Source organism: Pseudopodoces humilis, chromosome 3 (genome assembly GCF_049639895.1).
Source record: "Pseudopodoces humilis isolate 2021_Gansu_Grassland_sample_001 chromosome 3, ASM4963989v1, whole genome shotgun sequence".
Taxonomy (NCBI): domain Eukaryota; kingdom Metazoa; phylum Chordata; class Aves; order Passeriformes; family Paridae; genus Pseudopodoces; species Pseudopodoces humilis.
In genome coordinates, this window is record NC_142202.1 from 61,191,650 (window position 1) to 61,208,633 (window position 16,984).

At 36.3% G+C, this 16,984-nt stretch overlaps 1 protein-coding gene across 2 annotated transcripts in view; it reads left to right on the forward strand.

The window, feature by feature from the left end:
- Positions 1 to 16,984, forward strand: part of PTPRK (protein tyrosine phosphatase receptor type K) — a 382,407-nt gene that overhangs the window by 349,032 nt on the left and 16,391 nt on the right. Inside the window, exons 15-21 of one of the 2 annotated variants that reach the window (XM_088052432.1) lie at positions 4,217 to 4,377; positions 6,480 to 6,515; positions 10,108 to 10,292; positions 11,993 to 12,080; positions 12,899 to 12,975; positions 13,168 to 13,185; positions 15,574 to 15,610. In XM_088052432.1, the coding sequence (XP_087908558.1) occupies positions 4,217 to 4,377; positions 6,480 to 6,515; positions 10,108 to 10,292; positions 11,993 to 12,080; positions 12,899 to 12,975; positions 13,168 to 13,185; positions 15,574 to 15,610 (602 nt within the window). The remainder of the gene's footprint in view (positions 1 to 4,216; positions 4,378 to 6,479; positions 6,516 to 10,107; positions 10,293 to 11,992; positions 12,081 to 12,898; positions 12,976 to 13,167; positions 13,186 to 15,573; positions 15,611 to 16,984) is intronic. The other variant, XM_088052431.1, reaches the window with a different exon arrangement.

Sequence of the window (16,984 nt, forward strand, 5' to 3'; positions counted from 1 at the left end):
TATGTTAAAGTGAATGACAAGAAATTGTTTTCTGATTAAATGTATTTATTAATGGAACCTTTATTTTTTTGTGACTGAAAAGTAAAAAGCATATCTGCTAACAAGATTTGTACACAGCTGTTCATTTGTCATGACATCTAGGCAGTAATCATTATATTATGCTGAACTGCATGTTGAAGTTACACAATCCATTTAATTTTCAAAATTTTTTGGCAATAAGTGAAATCTCAGCATGTAATTTTCTCAAGTGATCTTTCTGAAAAACAAATCATTTTTATACGCTAGGGGTTTTTTAATTTTTGTTTTTGTTTGTTTTTAATTGCATGGCAAAGTAAGGCTAGTTTGTGCATGAGCAAGTTGAAATGCTAACCAGAGAAACATGAATTTTTCAACTTTTTTTTAAACGCACATTTCTCTGCTTTATTGGATGTGACAGAGTCACGCTTTTCATTCACCATTGCTTCTCTTTTTCCACTGTCTGTGATTTGCTTGCCAGGAGGAGCTACTATTCTTACTCCTACTATCTGTAAGTAGAATACGGGTGACTTATTATTTTATGTGTTTTAAAGATGCAGTATCCCTTTTTAAAAAAGAAAAACAGTCTCTATGATTTTTCCAAAGTTTTATTTATAAAAGTTACCTTTCCTTGTTCTCAGGCTTGAAAAATTGTTTGTAGCATTGCTCCTGTTATTCTTACCCTGTTGTTTCTTTTTTTAAAGGGATATTGTATTTCTAACTGTATATTGAGACTTTAGCTTTTTGTTACCGTTTTTTCCATAACTATCACTTTAATTTTATTATAATCATAATTTAATTTGCATTATGATTCACAGCAACACATCACACAAAGGAAGAAAAAAATCTTTTCCCATTTCCTAGTTAGTGAAATGTGCCTGTAAATCACAAACTACATCCTTCAGTATCAGTTCAGGAGTGATCTTGCACACCATTTTCCTATGCAGGTTGTAGGCAGATGCCAAACTTTTATAGTTTATGGTCTGCCTCTTTTTCTTTAGGGGTACTTTACATACACATCCTAAAGTGGATCTTATTTTATGGCATTGGTTTGTATAAAGTTTTTGCTTCATTGAAGCAAAACTGACTTTTTTAATACTTTGTGACCAAATGAGTTTTTGTGAGCACTGTGACAATTTTGTCTGTGATTGAGCAAGCAGTTACACGCATCCTTCATTTTAAATAAATGCATAAAGCACTTGACTTCAGAGGAGTTCTGAGGATTTGCTTGAATGCTTTGATGAACTGCTGGTGTCCAATAATAATGCTCTTCCACGTTTCTAAGCAGAATTAGTTGACTTCTTTAAACAAACTTTAAAATAATTTTTTTTTAAAATATCAGCTGGTTTAGTTAACTGCCATTCTCTTTTATTGTGACAAATTATAATTTCCTTGTTAAAAAAACAATTGCTTCTACTCAAGATAATTGACCATACAGTTTCATCCTATGATGGAGCACCTTTCCTCTCCAACCACTGTAACATGTAACACCCACCTGAGCAGATTAATCCAACTGAATCCTTTTAGCAGATAATGAGAATCATTTATGCTTTCTGTCAGCCTCAAGTTCTTTAACCTAATGATTCGCTTAACTATCACGAAGCAGAGATTGCATGTGCCTTTAGCTGAGCAAGGGAATGGAAAAAAAAAAGGAAAGGGAAGGAAAAAGAAGTCGTCAAACCCCAAGGGACCCAGGAGCTGCTGAACAATAAAGCTGTCCTCCCATTTCCCAGCAGCTTTGGGTTGCAGCGCCACAGCACAATAGGCCTTTTTAGGCGTTGAAGCAGAGCATAAGAATTAGAAAGTAGCTACTGTAATAAGCTAATAGCATGAAAGCCTTAATAGCTGTTGATTTATTTAGCAAATCTAGCAGGTTTTGTTACAAAGTGATGCTTCAAAGAAAAGCTTAGTATCGTCGAGAGATGAGATGTAATAGTCCTTTTTGTTCCGTTTCTGAGGTGATGGTAGAAAAAGGTAGAAAAAAAGGTAGAAAAAGGTAATCTTCAATGTATAGAGACTATTTGAAAGGCTCTGAAACTTAAAAAACTACTTTGAACTAGAAATGCTAGTTTTGTGGAGGCTTTGATAGTATTGGGAACCAGTTATAAAACTCAAGCAGTTTCACTCTTGGAAGTCCTTATGGTCTTCATTTGTTGAACCAGAGTATCATTTAAACCAGCTCCTCTTAAGTTAAAAGGAATATGTGGAGTAAATGTATAAAATAAAGCATTTTATGGGGGACAGCCAACAGATTTTTTTATTTTTCGTGTAACAACTGATACAGAACCCCTTCAAACAATAGTTTGATGAAAAAATAATAGGTTTAGAGACCACCTTTGAGAATTTTTGTAGCAAGATTTTTACTGAGTAGTAATTTTCCAACTATTCCATCTGTAGATGGAGCAAAGGGGTGGGGAGGAATCTGACAAAATAAGGACATGAGTGTGATTGGTGGAAGAATCTACTATTCATAGGAGGACTTTGTCCATCCATATTCTATACTGTGGTCCCTCATTGTGAACCAAGACTGTTAACTTAAGAAACAGCCCTGTCATATTTTCTTAAATATGTGCAAGCATGAAGCACTTCTTGCTCTCTAGAGCAGTGTAGGTCCTATCTGGTGAACTTTCCTAGGACTCAACAAGTAAATGGATGGACAATTTACACTAATATTCTTCATAGAATGCCAGAGTAGTTGGTGTTGGAAGGAAACCCTAAAGATAATCTAGTTCCAAACCCCCTGCTGTGGGTCAGGGACACTTTCCACCAGATCAGATTTCTCAGAGCCCCATTCCACCTGGCCTTGAACACACCCAGAGAGGGTAGGTCCACAGCTTCTCTGGGCAACTGCTGTCAATGTCTCACCACCTTGATAGTAAAGAATTTCTTCCTAACATCTAATATTATAATATGTAATAGGTATCTAATCTTATCCTTGTTTGCTCTTAGAATGTGCATGGAATATTTAGAGTTGGCCATCCTTTTAGTAAAGAGAAATGTAAGATAAACACTGTCTAAACAATTACTAGAGCATTTGATGGTATTCTAAGCAAAAGAAGCTTATGAAGATAAGCTGTGTTTTAAACATACGTTTTCAAGAACTCAATATATTGAGTGATGATTGTGTCTTTCCCATGTGGTGTCAGATTTATCCAGCTAAGCAGGTTGGCTATCTAATGCATTATAGTCATCGCTTCAGTTGAAAACAGGAGGATTTCAGAACAGTTTGGTGCACTTCATGGGTTTCAGCAGAACCAAGGTGCACCTCATGCTGCTCTGCATATTTCCTGCTACTTGAGATTCATGCTTTAAGTTATAAGTGAAATATATTTTCTGCTTCCATTTGACTCCTGGAGACAGTGAAAATCACTTCCAGTTCTTTCTCAAAAGGGAAGAATTGAGCGATATTTCTGAAGTGTGCACTTTAAGGGCACTGGGTGTTAATTTGAGGGGTTTAGTTGTACAGATTAACTTGGTCTTTGACTGTGATACAGTCAGAGTGTAAGACTGTTAATGTGAAAATTGCAATATTCTCAAACTGCATGTAAAGGTAGAATGATAAGAGTGGTTTTGTTTTTTAAATAACCAAAGTTAAGTACCAGGACCATAGTGTGGTATCCTCTTGTATCTTGTATATTGAATGGGCAGCACAACCTTTTAAATAAAACATAATATAAATATATAATATAAATATTTATTGAATAATTATGCTTCTTTTGTTACTTCATAGGTTTTTTGACTAACGAAGTAATTTAGAAGGTTACATGACTCTTTTTCCCAACAACGCAAGCAAAGGGGAATGAATTATCCATTTAAAAAATCAAAACAGATATTTAAATGGAGATGGTTGATAAAACTGCATGCACAGATGCTTCTTATTTGTCATTTCAGTTAAAATGTAATTATAGTCTCTAATTTGTTTATATTAGTGTAATTACTCCACAGGGAAAAAAAAAAAAAACCTACTACCAGGGTACAGAAGTAAGCTCTTCCATTGCAGCATTTTGTGTGTACAGAAAACACAAGACCATGACTGTTTCATAGCAGGGTGCACAGTTTTATCACACGCTGAAAAAAATCCATGCAGGGAAATAAGTCAAACTTTTCCGCTACTCAGGATTATAGAGAATGATTACTGTACACATCAGCATTCATCAAATATTAAGGTGGTTTACTTTTTTTTTCTTTTTTGGCTGGGCAGCAAACTTGCAAAGAAGCGCAAGGATGCCATGGGAACCACCCGTCAGGAGATGACCCACATGGTGAATGCCATGGACAGGAGTTATGCTGACCAGAGCACTCTGCATGCAGAGGATCCCCTGTCAATCACTTTCATGGACTCGCATAACTTCAGCCCCAGATGTAAGTAGACAGTGATAGATACTCCGGAGTGTAGGTGAATATAGAAATACAGAAAACAATTCTGCTTTTTAAGGAAAATTCTTTTATGCTCCTGGTTTTCCAGGAATGCTGGTAAAGCATAAAAGTTGAGGAGGGATGTTTGTATGTTGCCCTTATTGGAATGTGCCAAATTATTTAATTAAATATTTGCATGTGCTTTCACTATGCAATGATATTTGTTTTAGAGAAAGTATTATACTTGTAGAATACCTCAGTTAAAACTTGAAATTGAGTTTTCCTGCATGAGACTGTTTAATGCCAGCACATTAAATATTACTGCATAACACCATGTCTGTATTGAATATTAATATGAGGTCCAAATTAATTTCTATTCTTTTGGCAGTAAGGACATTAGAACGGAAGGAAACATTGACAATTTTCATTGCTGTTTGTGAAGTTTAAGAACAAGCTTGTTAATATATCTGAAAATTTGTTCTATATTTGTATTTATTTTTTGTAGACATGCTGGCTGTCTGGTTTTGAAAAAGTTTGGGTTTCTGACTGTTAAGGGTTATAGCTGCCACTATACACCACTCTTGCCTCCCAACATCTGCACTATGCCTTGCCAAAAGCAAGGTACTCCACTGACAGACTGAATATTTCAAAACTAGTGTATAAATTGCAAAAGGATAAAATTCTACCATAGAGCTGGTAGGAGCCTGAGCTTCTCACAGCTCCGTGGACTTGTGGCTTGGCTTTAAACAGATATGAGCAGCCTGAGCTGCTTCTGAATTGCCATCTTTTGGGAATGACATTCCATGTTTATTCTCATCTCCCATACTGCTTACTATGCTTGAGCAAAATACATCCGTTAAGGCTCTTAAGCTCTTTCCTAGTTGTTGTAAGGGAAATGGGTTTTGGAGGAGAGTTTATTGCTTGGTTTATTGAAGCTTACCAGACTGCTAAGTGCTAACATTTTAAGTGTCTAATAACCAATTATAAATGGGAGTGTCAGCCTGGTGGTTTTCTTACACAGTTTTGGCTGGAACAGGTTGAAAAGTCTCCAAAGTTTGATGTCTTATTGGCATTGGAAGCTGTGGAGGCAGGATTTCAGAGGCAGTTTGATATGGACTGTGGTGGAGGCTAAGAATTTATCAGGAATTTATATGGATATTAGTGAGCCAGGGCTGCCAGGCACCCAGGCAGCCTTTCAGGTGGACTGCTGTGCTGCCAAGAGCCCATGAGCTCCTGTCACCACAGCTGTTCTGGCTGGCCATCACTGGTTTCTATCACCCTAGGTGTGTGATTTTTTTGTGCATTGGAGGATTTGTTTCTTCTGACCATTGTCTGTGCTGAGACAAGTCTTCCAAGCTTACAGGGTTTCCTGCTATGTGACAAACTTTCAGGCAGATTGTTTGAGAACTGAAGCTTAATTCTGTTACAGACACTTTGATGTTATAATTTTTTGTTCCGGACTGGAACAAAACAAATCCTGAATTCTGCCATTTCTGTCCAAAACAGTGCATTTATCTCTGCATGGTTCTAGCTGTGATAATAAAAGATAAAATTCTATGAATTTTATTCAGACATCTGCATCTGTGTGTCTGTATTTTTCCTATACTCATTACGAGCAATCTCTTTGGTACTGAACATTAAAAAAGCTATTAACAGTAAAAATATATATAATTTTTTTAATTACCTGGAAAGCTTTATAGAAATAGCATTTTATTTTGATATTAGCTATTCAAGTATTACATGAGAGGATGGGTTTAAAAGAAAATAAGTGAGTTCTATGAAAGTGAACCTTTATTGTGAAGTGAAAAAAACAATAGTGAAGGAGGAGCCCTTTCAAAAACTAAATTACATGTAATGCCTTCTTTATTTCATTTCAGTAAGGATCTCTTTGCTTTTATCATTACATTTCTGAAGTCTGAAATCACTGCCTTTCATACCTCTTTTATTCAGGATGCTTTCTAGAACTGTATTCATTTTGGTTTTCTTTTGTACTAAAATTAATGGAGTTTAGTTATCGCTTGGTCATACTCTGAAGTATATTGTTTTTATTCTTAAAAATACACAAATTAAGGGTAATGTGTTTCTTCATGGGCTTTGTTTTCCTACAGTGCCCAATGATCCACTTGTGCCGACAGCTGTGTTAGGTGAGGACCCTAGTCCTTCATTATCCATTCCTGCATGAGTTCTGTCTCCTTGCATGGCTGAACATTGAAACAGCTTGTTTTATGTAAAACTATGCTGTTGCCAGAAAATAATTCTACACTCAGTTCATCAATTCAGAATTAGACTGACAACAATTTTAGAATAAAAATTATTTTATGTTCTCATTAAGAAGTTATTCCTAGTCACTGCTAACTGAAGAGTAAATGAGGAAATATGTAAATGGAAAATACTAAAATTTTTCTCCCTAGAGCTTTGAAACTGAATTCCAATAAACTGACATGTGAAACTAGAGCTCTGTTAAGAGATCTTTAAACATAAAATTGAGGTCCACATTAGCATTTTTTGGCACCCAAAGCTCAATTTTCTAAGTAACAAGAATGAAAAAAAAATAGAAAATGGAAGAACTTTCAGAATATCTAAGAGGAAACAACTTTTTTCGCATGTTCTGAACAAGTGCTTCTGTATGCCTATATTAATTACATAATTGAATTGGTATTAACTAGTAAATTTCTCAGCTTTGTACTTACTTTAAAAAGAACATACTTTGAAATGGACAAGCTGCATATGTCTGCTGCATTGAACACGGAATGCAGATTTTAGAGTTCTTTTATTTTTTTTTTTAAATAAGAAGATAAAAGTATAATTTGTACCCGAGTTCTTGGTTGGATAAACACAATGTGCAGTATTGAATTTCAGTCAGTTACTGAGGTTATTTTAGGATAAAAGACAAATATCAGAAATGGATATGAATATAGACATGTTGAAAATTAGATTCCTAGAAGTAAAGCTTAAAGGGACCTGGGGGCAAAGAAATCCCTTCTGTTTTGAAAAGGGACATTATACATAAAATACAGATTCTTTTTGTATATAATCTCATTATGTTTTAAAAATTTGTAGCAAAGAAAATTTTGCTCTTGCACTGGAATGTTTCAGTGCCTCTGTCCTCCTTAGTAAGAATAAATTCCGATTCACATTAGTAATTGACCCAAAGGTCAATTTTCTGAATATTAATTACTATTAACTGGGTGTTACTACTAAGTATTATTAATGCTCACCCCTAGTTTTTCCTAACTAGGCTAATCTAGACTAAATTTTCATTGCTGTGGATTGAGTCATCTCCTTTTGAGAGACTCATAGAAAATATGGAAAACTGGCATGTTTCTGTCCTTTCAAAACTGTCTTTGACACATTGAAAATCTCGTGTCCTCAATTATTTCTCTTTTAGTTGAGTTTAACCCAGTTCTTTTACTCATCATCTTGCAGGTGATATTTTCTAAATTTGTTGTCATTATTTTCCTCTGAATGCTTTCCAACTTTCCAACTCATAGGTTGAATTTTAAATTGCAGTACCCCAGATCAGGTAGCGTTCTTGGAAGAAATCTTAATGCTGAGCGGAATAGGTACCCCTATGCCCCACTTTTACTGTTTCTGTTAACTGAACTCTATTTTCTCCTTTTTATTGTGTTCATGTTGCTGACTTTCATTGAGATACCTGTTAGAATCACAGTTATCATTTTCCAATCCATTATTCCATTCTCTATTTATATATTTGACTTCCCTTTCCAACACACGCTATTGTTGCCTTTACCATTCAATTCACTTCGTTGATTTTCACATTGTCTCCTAAATAATCAAGATAACTTTGAAATTGGATGCTGTGCTTGTGAAGTGCTCTTGGTACCTTCCTACACAGTGCCATACTGCCATGGTATTTTCTGCTGTGGCAGACACTGTTACAGACAGCTGTGGATACTGAAGGCAAGGAACCAACTGCAGAGCAGCTTAATAATTCCTATCTGCTTTTTCATCTACTGGCAATGATATTCTGGGCATGATAACTTCCTCATATGAGCAAACCATTGATAGTTGGAAGAGGTACTAATTTTCATTGAGTGGACTGATATAGTGGAGAGAAGTGTACAAGCTTTTGGGCACACCATGTAGTAAAAGCTGGGTATCCATAGCCTTGTTCCTTTGGAACTGCATCGTTTGGCCTACTCCATTTTCATATAGCCTTTGCTCAGCCCAGCATGATAAAACAGTTTTCTTCTGCCTTATTTAGAGAAGAGGAATATTTTATGGCTTCTAAATCATAGAACATGTTTTTTTATATGAAGCTCTTATTACTTTGTAGCTATACTAGTTTTCTTTCTCTTCATGTATAGATTATTAATGCTGCTCTCCATTCTTTGTACATTAGCACTAAGTTAGTATGACAATTTTGCTTTTCCCAGGTCCCTATTATTACACTGATAGTATTATAATGTGACCCTTATATTTTTTAAATGGCTTTCATTGTTACCTATTGTGAAGATTTAACAACTTTGAATGTCACTTTCTGTTAGCCATTTTCTAATATAGTCCTGAAATAAATTTCTCATGTTCTGTTCACTCATTGTTTTTTGCTGCTTCAATGGGTTAAAGTGCCTATTACTGGTAAGTATTCTGTGAGGATTGGGGAGAACTACAAATCCTGAAATAGTTTGAAATGTGTGTGATTTAGTATGGGTAACACTACAATAAAAAGTGACTGCTGCATGTCACTTGCCTTGTTAGGCAGGTTAGTGAGGCATAAATTAGGTACTGAAATTAGCAACTCAGGTGACAGTTCAAAGAGTCGTGTTTCTCAGGAGATTTAATTTCAGAAGGCATTAATAGTGTTTGCATTTTGGTGTAATTGTACAAAATCCAACCCTTGGGGCATTCATTTTTTTCCTAGAATGTTTTGCTTCCTAATCTAGATTCTTTGCAAGGAAAATGGTAAACTGATTTCAAAGAAGTTTAGGAGGGGTTGACTACCCACTTCTCATTTCAGTAGCTACTTAGATTACAATTTTTCTTCCTGTGCAAATTCATTTGATCTGATAATTACTAATTTGAGTAAAATGACTATTTCACAGAAGGAATTGACAAAATGTGATGACCTCATGCAGCTTTGACATTGGCTTTTGATATGAGAATTCATGTAACACAGAGCATTAGAAGAAACTTATTTGCTTGTACAGGGGAAAAAGTTGTGACTGAAATCATGCCACTCAAGTCTCATTTTTCTACTAAAAGACTTGAGTTTAAATGACCACTCTGTCATGCTGATTCATCTTCCTAAGTGGAGGTGGTGTTCTGAAGTGGTGGCATAATTGCTTCTCTTTTTCACTGGGTTCTCAATTCACTCTTTGTTGCCTTTAAGCAACTGATGTGCTGATGCCACTATGGAATTATTCTAATTTATTGTTTAGGGTGTAATATTGCTATTGATATGTACTGGCCCTTAAAAAGTTACTTTGGTTGATAGAGTCTGGAGTTCCCAAGTACATTAATGTCATAAAGTTTTGTAGCTTCAAATAAAATGCCCCTCAGACATCTTTATTGCTGGATGAAGGACTGCTAACTTTTGTATGTGTTTGCTGCTAAATTCTTTTACATACTTCACAGTATTTATGTGCTGGAGAGTAAGTGCTTTGCGTTCTCAGAAATTAGAGAGGTTTTTGAAGGTTCAAAATAGATGTTGCTATGTATAGCAGCAGGTGTTACTGCTCTGTGGGTACATAATGCAGCGATTTCTTGTGAATACAGATGAAAATCACAGTGCAACAGCAGAGTCCAGCCGACTCCTGGATGTCCCTCGTTATCTCTGCGAAGGCACAGAGTCCCCGTACCAGACCGGGCAGCTGCACCCTGCCATCAGGGTGGCTGATCTCCTGCAACATATTAACCTAATGAAGACCTCTGACAGCTATGGATTTAAAGAGGAGTATGAGGTGAGATCTCCAGTGGTGGGGCTTTGCTAGGAAAAATCCCTTTGAAATGGGCAGCCTTTTGTTTGCATTGTATTGCAAAAGCATGGAACTAAATGTCATGGGTTTAAGTGAAAAACAGATTAACAGGCATAGGATTCTTATATATGTAACCCAAAAGTGAAATAGTAAATGGAGGCAAATGGTTTGAGCCTTTACAACTGCCTGGTAGAAAATCCCTGTGTGTTTCCTAGGGTATAAAAAGAATCCTTTTGACATATTGTAAGAAGTTGCCAATCTTGTTCCTGCTCTTTAGTGGAAATGCTGTAATCAGTTATGTGAGCTATTTTTAGTGCAGATCTCCTGGATTAGGTTAAAGTAAAGAATTTAACCTGCCTGGTTTTCCAAGAAACATTGACTGGAAGCACTTTCCTGATTTATTTTAGCATCTCGGTAGGGCAATACTGGGACAGCTCCAGCTGAGAAGCAGTAAAGAGATGATAAGGGAAGTAATGTCTTGAAGTTCTAATTAAACCTGTCTGAGCATGTCTACTTACAACTTTAATGTTAAAATGGAAGCAAAAAATTCCCAGTACTGGAGGTTGAAGATGAGTACGTTTCATTTCTGATCTCCGAATCTGTTGTGATTCTTTGGGATTAGAGTATCAGGCAGGACACACAGTAAAGATGGGAATGGGACTGCCGAGGTTGCAGCTAGGTTTACAATGAGTTTTCTCTGAGGAAGTAATCTCTTCTGACACAGTTTTCAACCTTCTCTCCTTTCCGCAGCTGTCTCTACTGTAAACATAAGAACTGGAATAAATAAATGTGTGGTTTTTAAAAGAATATTATGCTCTTTTCCTCTCTTTTACTTAAACATGCTTTGTTATGCTCTGCCTAACTTCAAGGCTAAGGCCACTGCTGGGGGGGAGGGTGGTCCCTGATTCCATATCAGGTGTTTTCCTGCTTTCTGCTTCTTCTATCTCTATACATGACATCTATTCCCTGCTTTCAGCTTCTGACTATGCATTAAAGTTCTGACTCCATGGCTGCTGTGTATTTTCTGGAGATAACTTTCCCAGGATAAGAGATCATCTGGAAGGAAGGAGTAGCATAGACCTACAACAGCAGTAAAATATCTACGGGCAATGAAGAGAAAGCCAAGGAGAAATAAGAACTTCTTCTATCATTACTGAGAGACCAAAGTCTTAAGAGTTCAAAAATGTAGAATAATTTTGATAGTGACTAGAGGGAGGGATATCAGGAAAGGCAAAAAGAGCAATGAACATTGGCAGAGGAGAGCTCCTGATGTCTCTGTAGTAAGGAACGGTGTTTTACTAAGTAATATGTGGAAAGCAATGTAATGCTGTAGTAAACAGACTGTATATTACACTGTCTTGTAAGAATAGCCATCAGTCTCTCTGTGCTTTCTCAGTTTACTGTCATTCCTCCATAGCAAGGATGTAAAAGCAAGTTTAGCCTTCCAGCAATTACAGGATTTGAAATCTCTGTGGAGTTCCTCAGTGAGTTGCCCACTTAATGGTAGCAGAGGGAGAGAGGCTCCCTTCTTCTCTAGATATTTCTGTACCATGCGACTGCCCGGGTGACTGGGGCAGGCGAGCAAAGCTGAACTTACTTTGTGGTGGGGCAGTTCTTTTAAACTGTTATTTTTGGAGATAAATTAATGGTCAGAATGTTTTCTTTCGGAACATTTTTATTTATAGAGTTTCTTTGAGGGGCAGTCAGCTTCTTGGGATGTCGCTAAGAAGGATCAAAACAGAACAAAGAACCGCTATGGAAACATTATAGCATGTGAGTATCGGTGTCCTCGGTTTAGCAATAGCTCTACTCGTGTGTTACTCGGGCCGTGCTCTCTCCTCCTTTGCAAGTCTCTGGTGGCACAACTGCTCAATACCTGCAGCGGAGAAGCAGAACAGTGCCTTTTTCAGCTTTTTTTTTTGTTGTTGTTGTTGTTGTTGTTCTTCACAGTTCAACTTTCTTCCTCGTATAACTCAGGCTGAATTTCACATTTGCATCTCTGTTGTGCAAGCTGTGGTAAGCATATATCAGCGACACACTGGCACTCATTTGGATGTTGATTCTGTTTATTCACGATCTGTATTGTTTTACCCATGCAATCGAACATGCAGGAATCACGGTGCCGGAGGAGTCCCTGAATGGGTAGTGTTACCTCTTCATCGAATCCCAAGTGCATTGCTAACTCCTTTGTCTCGGTTTCATTAATGTCTCAATATGAACTTGAGCAGGCTTGGGTTGGAAGTGAGGAAACAGTAATCAGCATTTTTGGTTTTCTAGATTACCAACAGTGGAGCTGATGTTGAAAGGGACTTTGAGCAAGTAACCTGGTTTCTTTGTGTCTTTTTAACCACATGTAACAGTGCCAATACCTTTCAGCTGCACTTAGTGAAAAGTAGTGAATGTGTTCTGAAGTAATTGCAGACCTCAGACAAAATGGATCTTTGTATTTCTGTGTAAACACTTCGTATTTAAGGACTGTAAATTGTGAGGTGCTTATGCCAGCTGATTTTGGTTTTCTAGATGACTTACCATTAATATCTTACTTAAAAATCACTCTTCAAAAAGGCTCCGTAACCACTTGGTTTTTACAGATGACCACTCCAGGGTGATTTTGCAACCTGTTGAAGATGATCCATCTTCAGATTACATTAATGCCAACTACATAGATGTGAGTGGAATGCACAGCTTTCTCCCTCTCAATTTTCCAGCTTCTCTATGTGAAATTATTGCATGTTATGCTACAAAATTATTAAAAGCTTTCTTTTATTAAGAACAAATGTACACTTTCCTTGTTCTACGTCCTAGTACTCACTGACATTGTTGTGCTTTCTTTCACATCTGACTTTGGTTTGGGCTGTAGATTTGGCTGTACAGGGATGTAAGTACCACTATATGTGAATAACAGCATCCTTTTGTAAATATTTAATATAGATATTGTTATTAATTACATTCCTCTACTATTTTTATCAGTTGATAACTATGCATGCTTCATCTAATTTATCTCATCTGTTCCTTTAAAGAATTTATTTTTGTGTGAATATTTTTTGTACCTGTTTTGAAAAGACAATTTAGCCTTCTAGCTTAGCTCTGAATATTATTGGGTGTTAGGTAACGCAGGTGAGCCAATCTGTTAAAGAGAATTTGCTGTTCCCATTTTCAGTGATGGTTTTGGCCACTAGCTTTTCTCTTCCCCTCCCCATGTATATGTAAGAAGCTAGATAGTATGCTGTGCTGTAGTTGTTTGAAAATATACCCGTGCATTAGTCATCATAATTGCTTGACAGAAAAAGGAGGGACATTTGTAGGTTGGGAGTTTTTGTGTTAGTTTGTTTTTAACAATGTTTTAGATGAGCAATATTTAGCTGGCATTTCCTTTAAGGTGCTAGTTTAGGTATTACAAAGTATATACACAAACACACACACACATATATATATATTGACAGAAATTTTCTCACTTCTGCAAAAAATCTCTAAAATTTGAAATTCCATTCTTTAATCAGAATACAAATGAGTTTATAAATTTTAAAAATTTATCCAAATTGCCAGGTAATTTGACTAAAAAAAATATGATATATCTGTAATTAAAACCTTAGAAATAAACAAGTTGTTGTATTCAAATTAATTTTAAAGCTGTTTGAAAGGTAGTGGAACAGCTATGACAAGTGTTTTTGTAATACATGGCTTTGATTGCTTTTCTTGATAATTGCACCTTAGTAGTTTTTCCTGACCACTTTTAGTTGATAAGTTATTTGAGACTCTTTTGACTTTCCAGGATATAAAGATTTAGCTTTAGCAGATGTATTTCTGTCTTTTTATTTGGATATTTTAACATGGCAATCTCTGTGAAATGATAGGCCTGTGATATTTTGCCTGGGGCCTTAAACAAGAAAACTCTCATGGATTTTTTTAATAATTCCCTGGGGATATTGATTTTCTTATTTAGGAGTGAGTTGCATCTCATTAGAATCAGACAAGAAAGCTGCAAGTTAAAACTGGCATTTTACAATTTTTAAGTGACCCTTTTATCTTTTTCTTGAAAGCATTACTTAGTGTAAACCTGTGTAGCACAGGTTCTACTTCCACTTGGCTTGATATTAAGGACTTCAGGAGAAATTCTTTCATCACTTGATGCTATTTTGGTCTCCCATAAAGCCAAGAGTAAGACATTCAAAAGTTGTTTTAGAAGCACCAAAGGAAGGTGCTCTCACTCTAGAAAGATAATGAAGCTGTCTGTGGAAAAGAACATAAACTCCTTGGGTACACTGAAATCCTTCACTTTGGTAGCATCTTGTGAATACCAGGAATTCAAAGGGCTTGTACTCCCCTATAATGCAGTACTTCCAGCAAGTGGCCTAATAAAACTTAACCTAGAGAATAATTGGAGTTATTAACATTTCCATATTGTGAAATTCAGTATTGTCTTGTCACCAGCAACACTAAACTTTCCTTCCTCTTTGTAGCTAAATTGCTGGCACTGGTCAAAATATACCCTGAATTATTTCCTCAAGAGCAGTAGCTCTTTGTCTTGTAGTTTTTTATGTGGACAATTAGTGCTGTAAGTGCTGCTAGCATTGGCATAGATCCAGCTATCTGGAAAGTCTTAGCTGTGTAGGGTTATCTATTTACCTATGTGTATATGTATATGTATATATATATGTGTGTGTGTGTAAGACTGTATACTTGTGTGTATCATGCCCACTGTAATTGGTGCACACTTTGTGCAGTCGAGTAGATTTCACTGCAGTAGGACCCTTGATTCTGTGCACACACCAATATATCTGTCCCCATTAGTTAGGGCTGAGGCACACACCTCTTTGTGCCTTACAGTGGTCCTCTGTTTAGAAGAAGACAAAAAGGCATTTATTTTTTCATATTGGCTAAATTGGGAACACAGATCAGCTGTGAGATAATATGGTGGCAGAGAATTTCAATTAAATTTTCAATAAAAGCTCAACGTATACAGCTAGGGAAATAATGTCAATAGAGGACTCATTTTTAGGTGCAAGGGACCAATCTAGAGTACTCCTTCCTGGTACACTACAATGTCTGTTCAAGTCAGATGTTCTTATTTTCATTTTATCTGTTGTCATTCAAACCTTTTCAATATGAACTAGTTTTTTAGGTTTTGAGCTTCATGCTGCTCTTAAATATTGGTTTGTTCTGAAAATGTTGTCTAGATATATGGATTCCGTAGTATCCTTATGCTTTTATTTTCCACTCTCTGTTAGTAATATGGTACTCAAACCAATTTATATTGCTGTTTTAGGGATATCAGAGACCAAGTCACTACATTGCAACCCAAGGTAAGGATCTGCCAGCCTTAATCCAATCAAACAGTTGCTCTCTGTAGTGTTCCACAGTGTTTTGGTAAAACAGATGTAGATGAAAATAAAGCATACCCAGTATTGTGAATTTTCATCTTGTGTTATGGTAAATTAACATAGTATGTTTGGGTGGAATGTGAATAAATTCAAAAATTGCACTAATTTATAATGTTAATTAGCTATTGAGCAAATCTGTCAGTGATAAATTCAGCTGATAAAGTCAGAACCTACTACCATGATTTCCAATTATGAGGATGAATGGAGAAAAGAGACATGCATAGAGAAGAGAACAGTTTCAACCTGCCTTGAGGCATTTTTCTTGCCTTAGTACAATGTTTAATTTTACTGTCTACAACTTAGTCCTGGATGCAGGGAAGATAGTAATGATAAATTAAACTCTTTCAGAAAATCTGGGTAAAGTAAGACCAGAGGACAAAGACTCTTTGTACAAAGGAGTGAGGCAAATCTTTATCATATAACATCATACTAATAAAAAGAGGTGCTAGAGAAAAAAAAAATTCTATTTTTCAGTTTGTATTTCTGATAAAACTCCTCACAATGAGGAAAACCAAATAGATTAGTCTAAGATTGCACTGAAATAACAGAGGCTATGATTTAAAGTAAAAATTATTAGATTTAGGTGTGCCATTATTTGATCTGTCAGCATAATCAGATAGCTGTCTGGAAATATCCTGTTATTTGTCTGTCAGTTGGTTGTAGGTGCACACAGGAAAGTCAAAGAGTTATTTTACAGCAGGATGCTCAGAGTTCTGTCCACATTTGTTTTTCATTTTTGTATGAGTGCTGTCTAAATACATCTCTATACAGTATTAAGTCTATATTTGTATTTTATTTCTGTTTTACTATGCAAATCATTGCACATAATAGTGTGTAAAGGAGAGAAAAATTAATTGCTGCTTTCGTGTGCAGCCTTTAATCTAGCATATGAAGAATGTGTTTGAGTCTTCAAATATGGCACTTAGGGTTAGTGGTGTACTTGGCAGTGTTAGGTTTACAGCTGGACTTGATGATGTTAAAGGTCTTTTCCAGATAATTTTGTGACTCTATGTCTGTTATATACAGCAATATTTATAGTACTGCTGGATGGTGATAAAGGAGCCATGTTGGAGATTATTGTGACAGGGCAAGTGCCTCTGTCACTTGACTGAACACGTCTCTGCAGCAGAGCAGGGGGCAAAGATTAAACATGTGCTTCCTATTTGCCTCACAGAAAAGTACTTAAGTTAGTTTAAATACAGTTCAGTGGGAAGTTTCTGGCTCAGTGCCCACTTGTGCATCTATGCTTGCCAGGAACTGGATAGTAAGCGCGCAGTATCTGTACCATCACCCTCC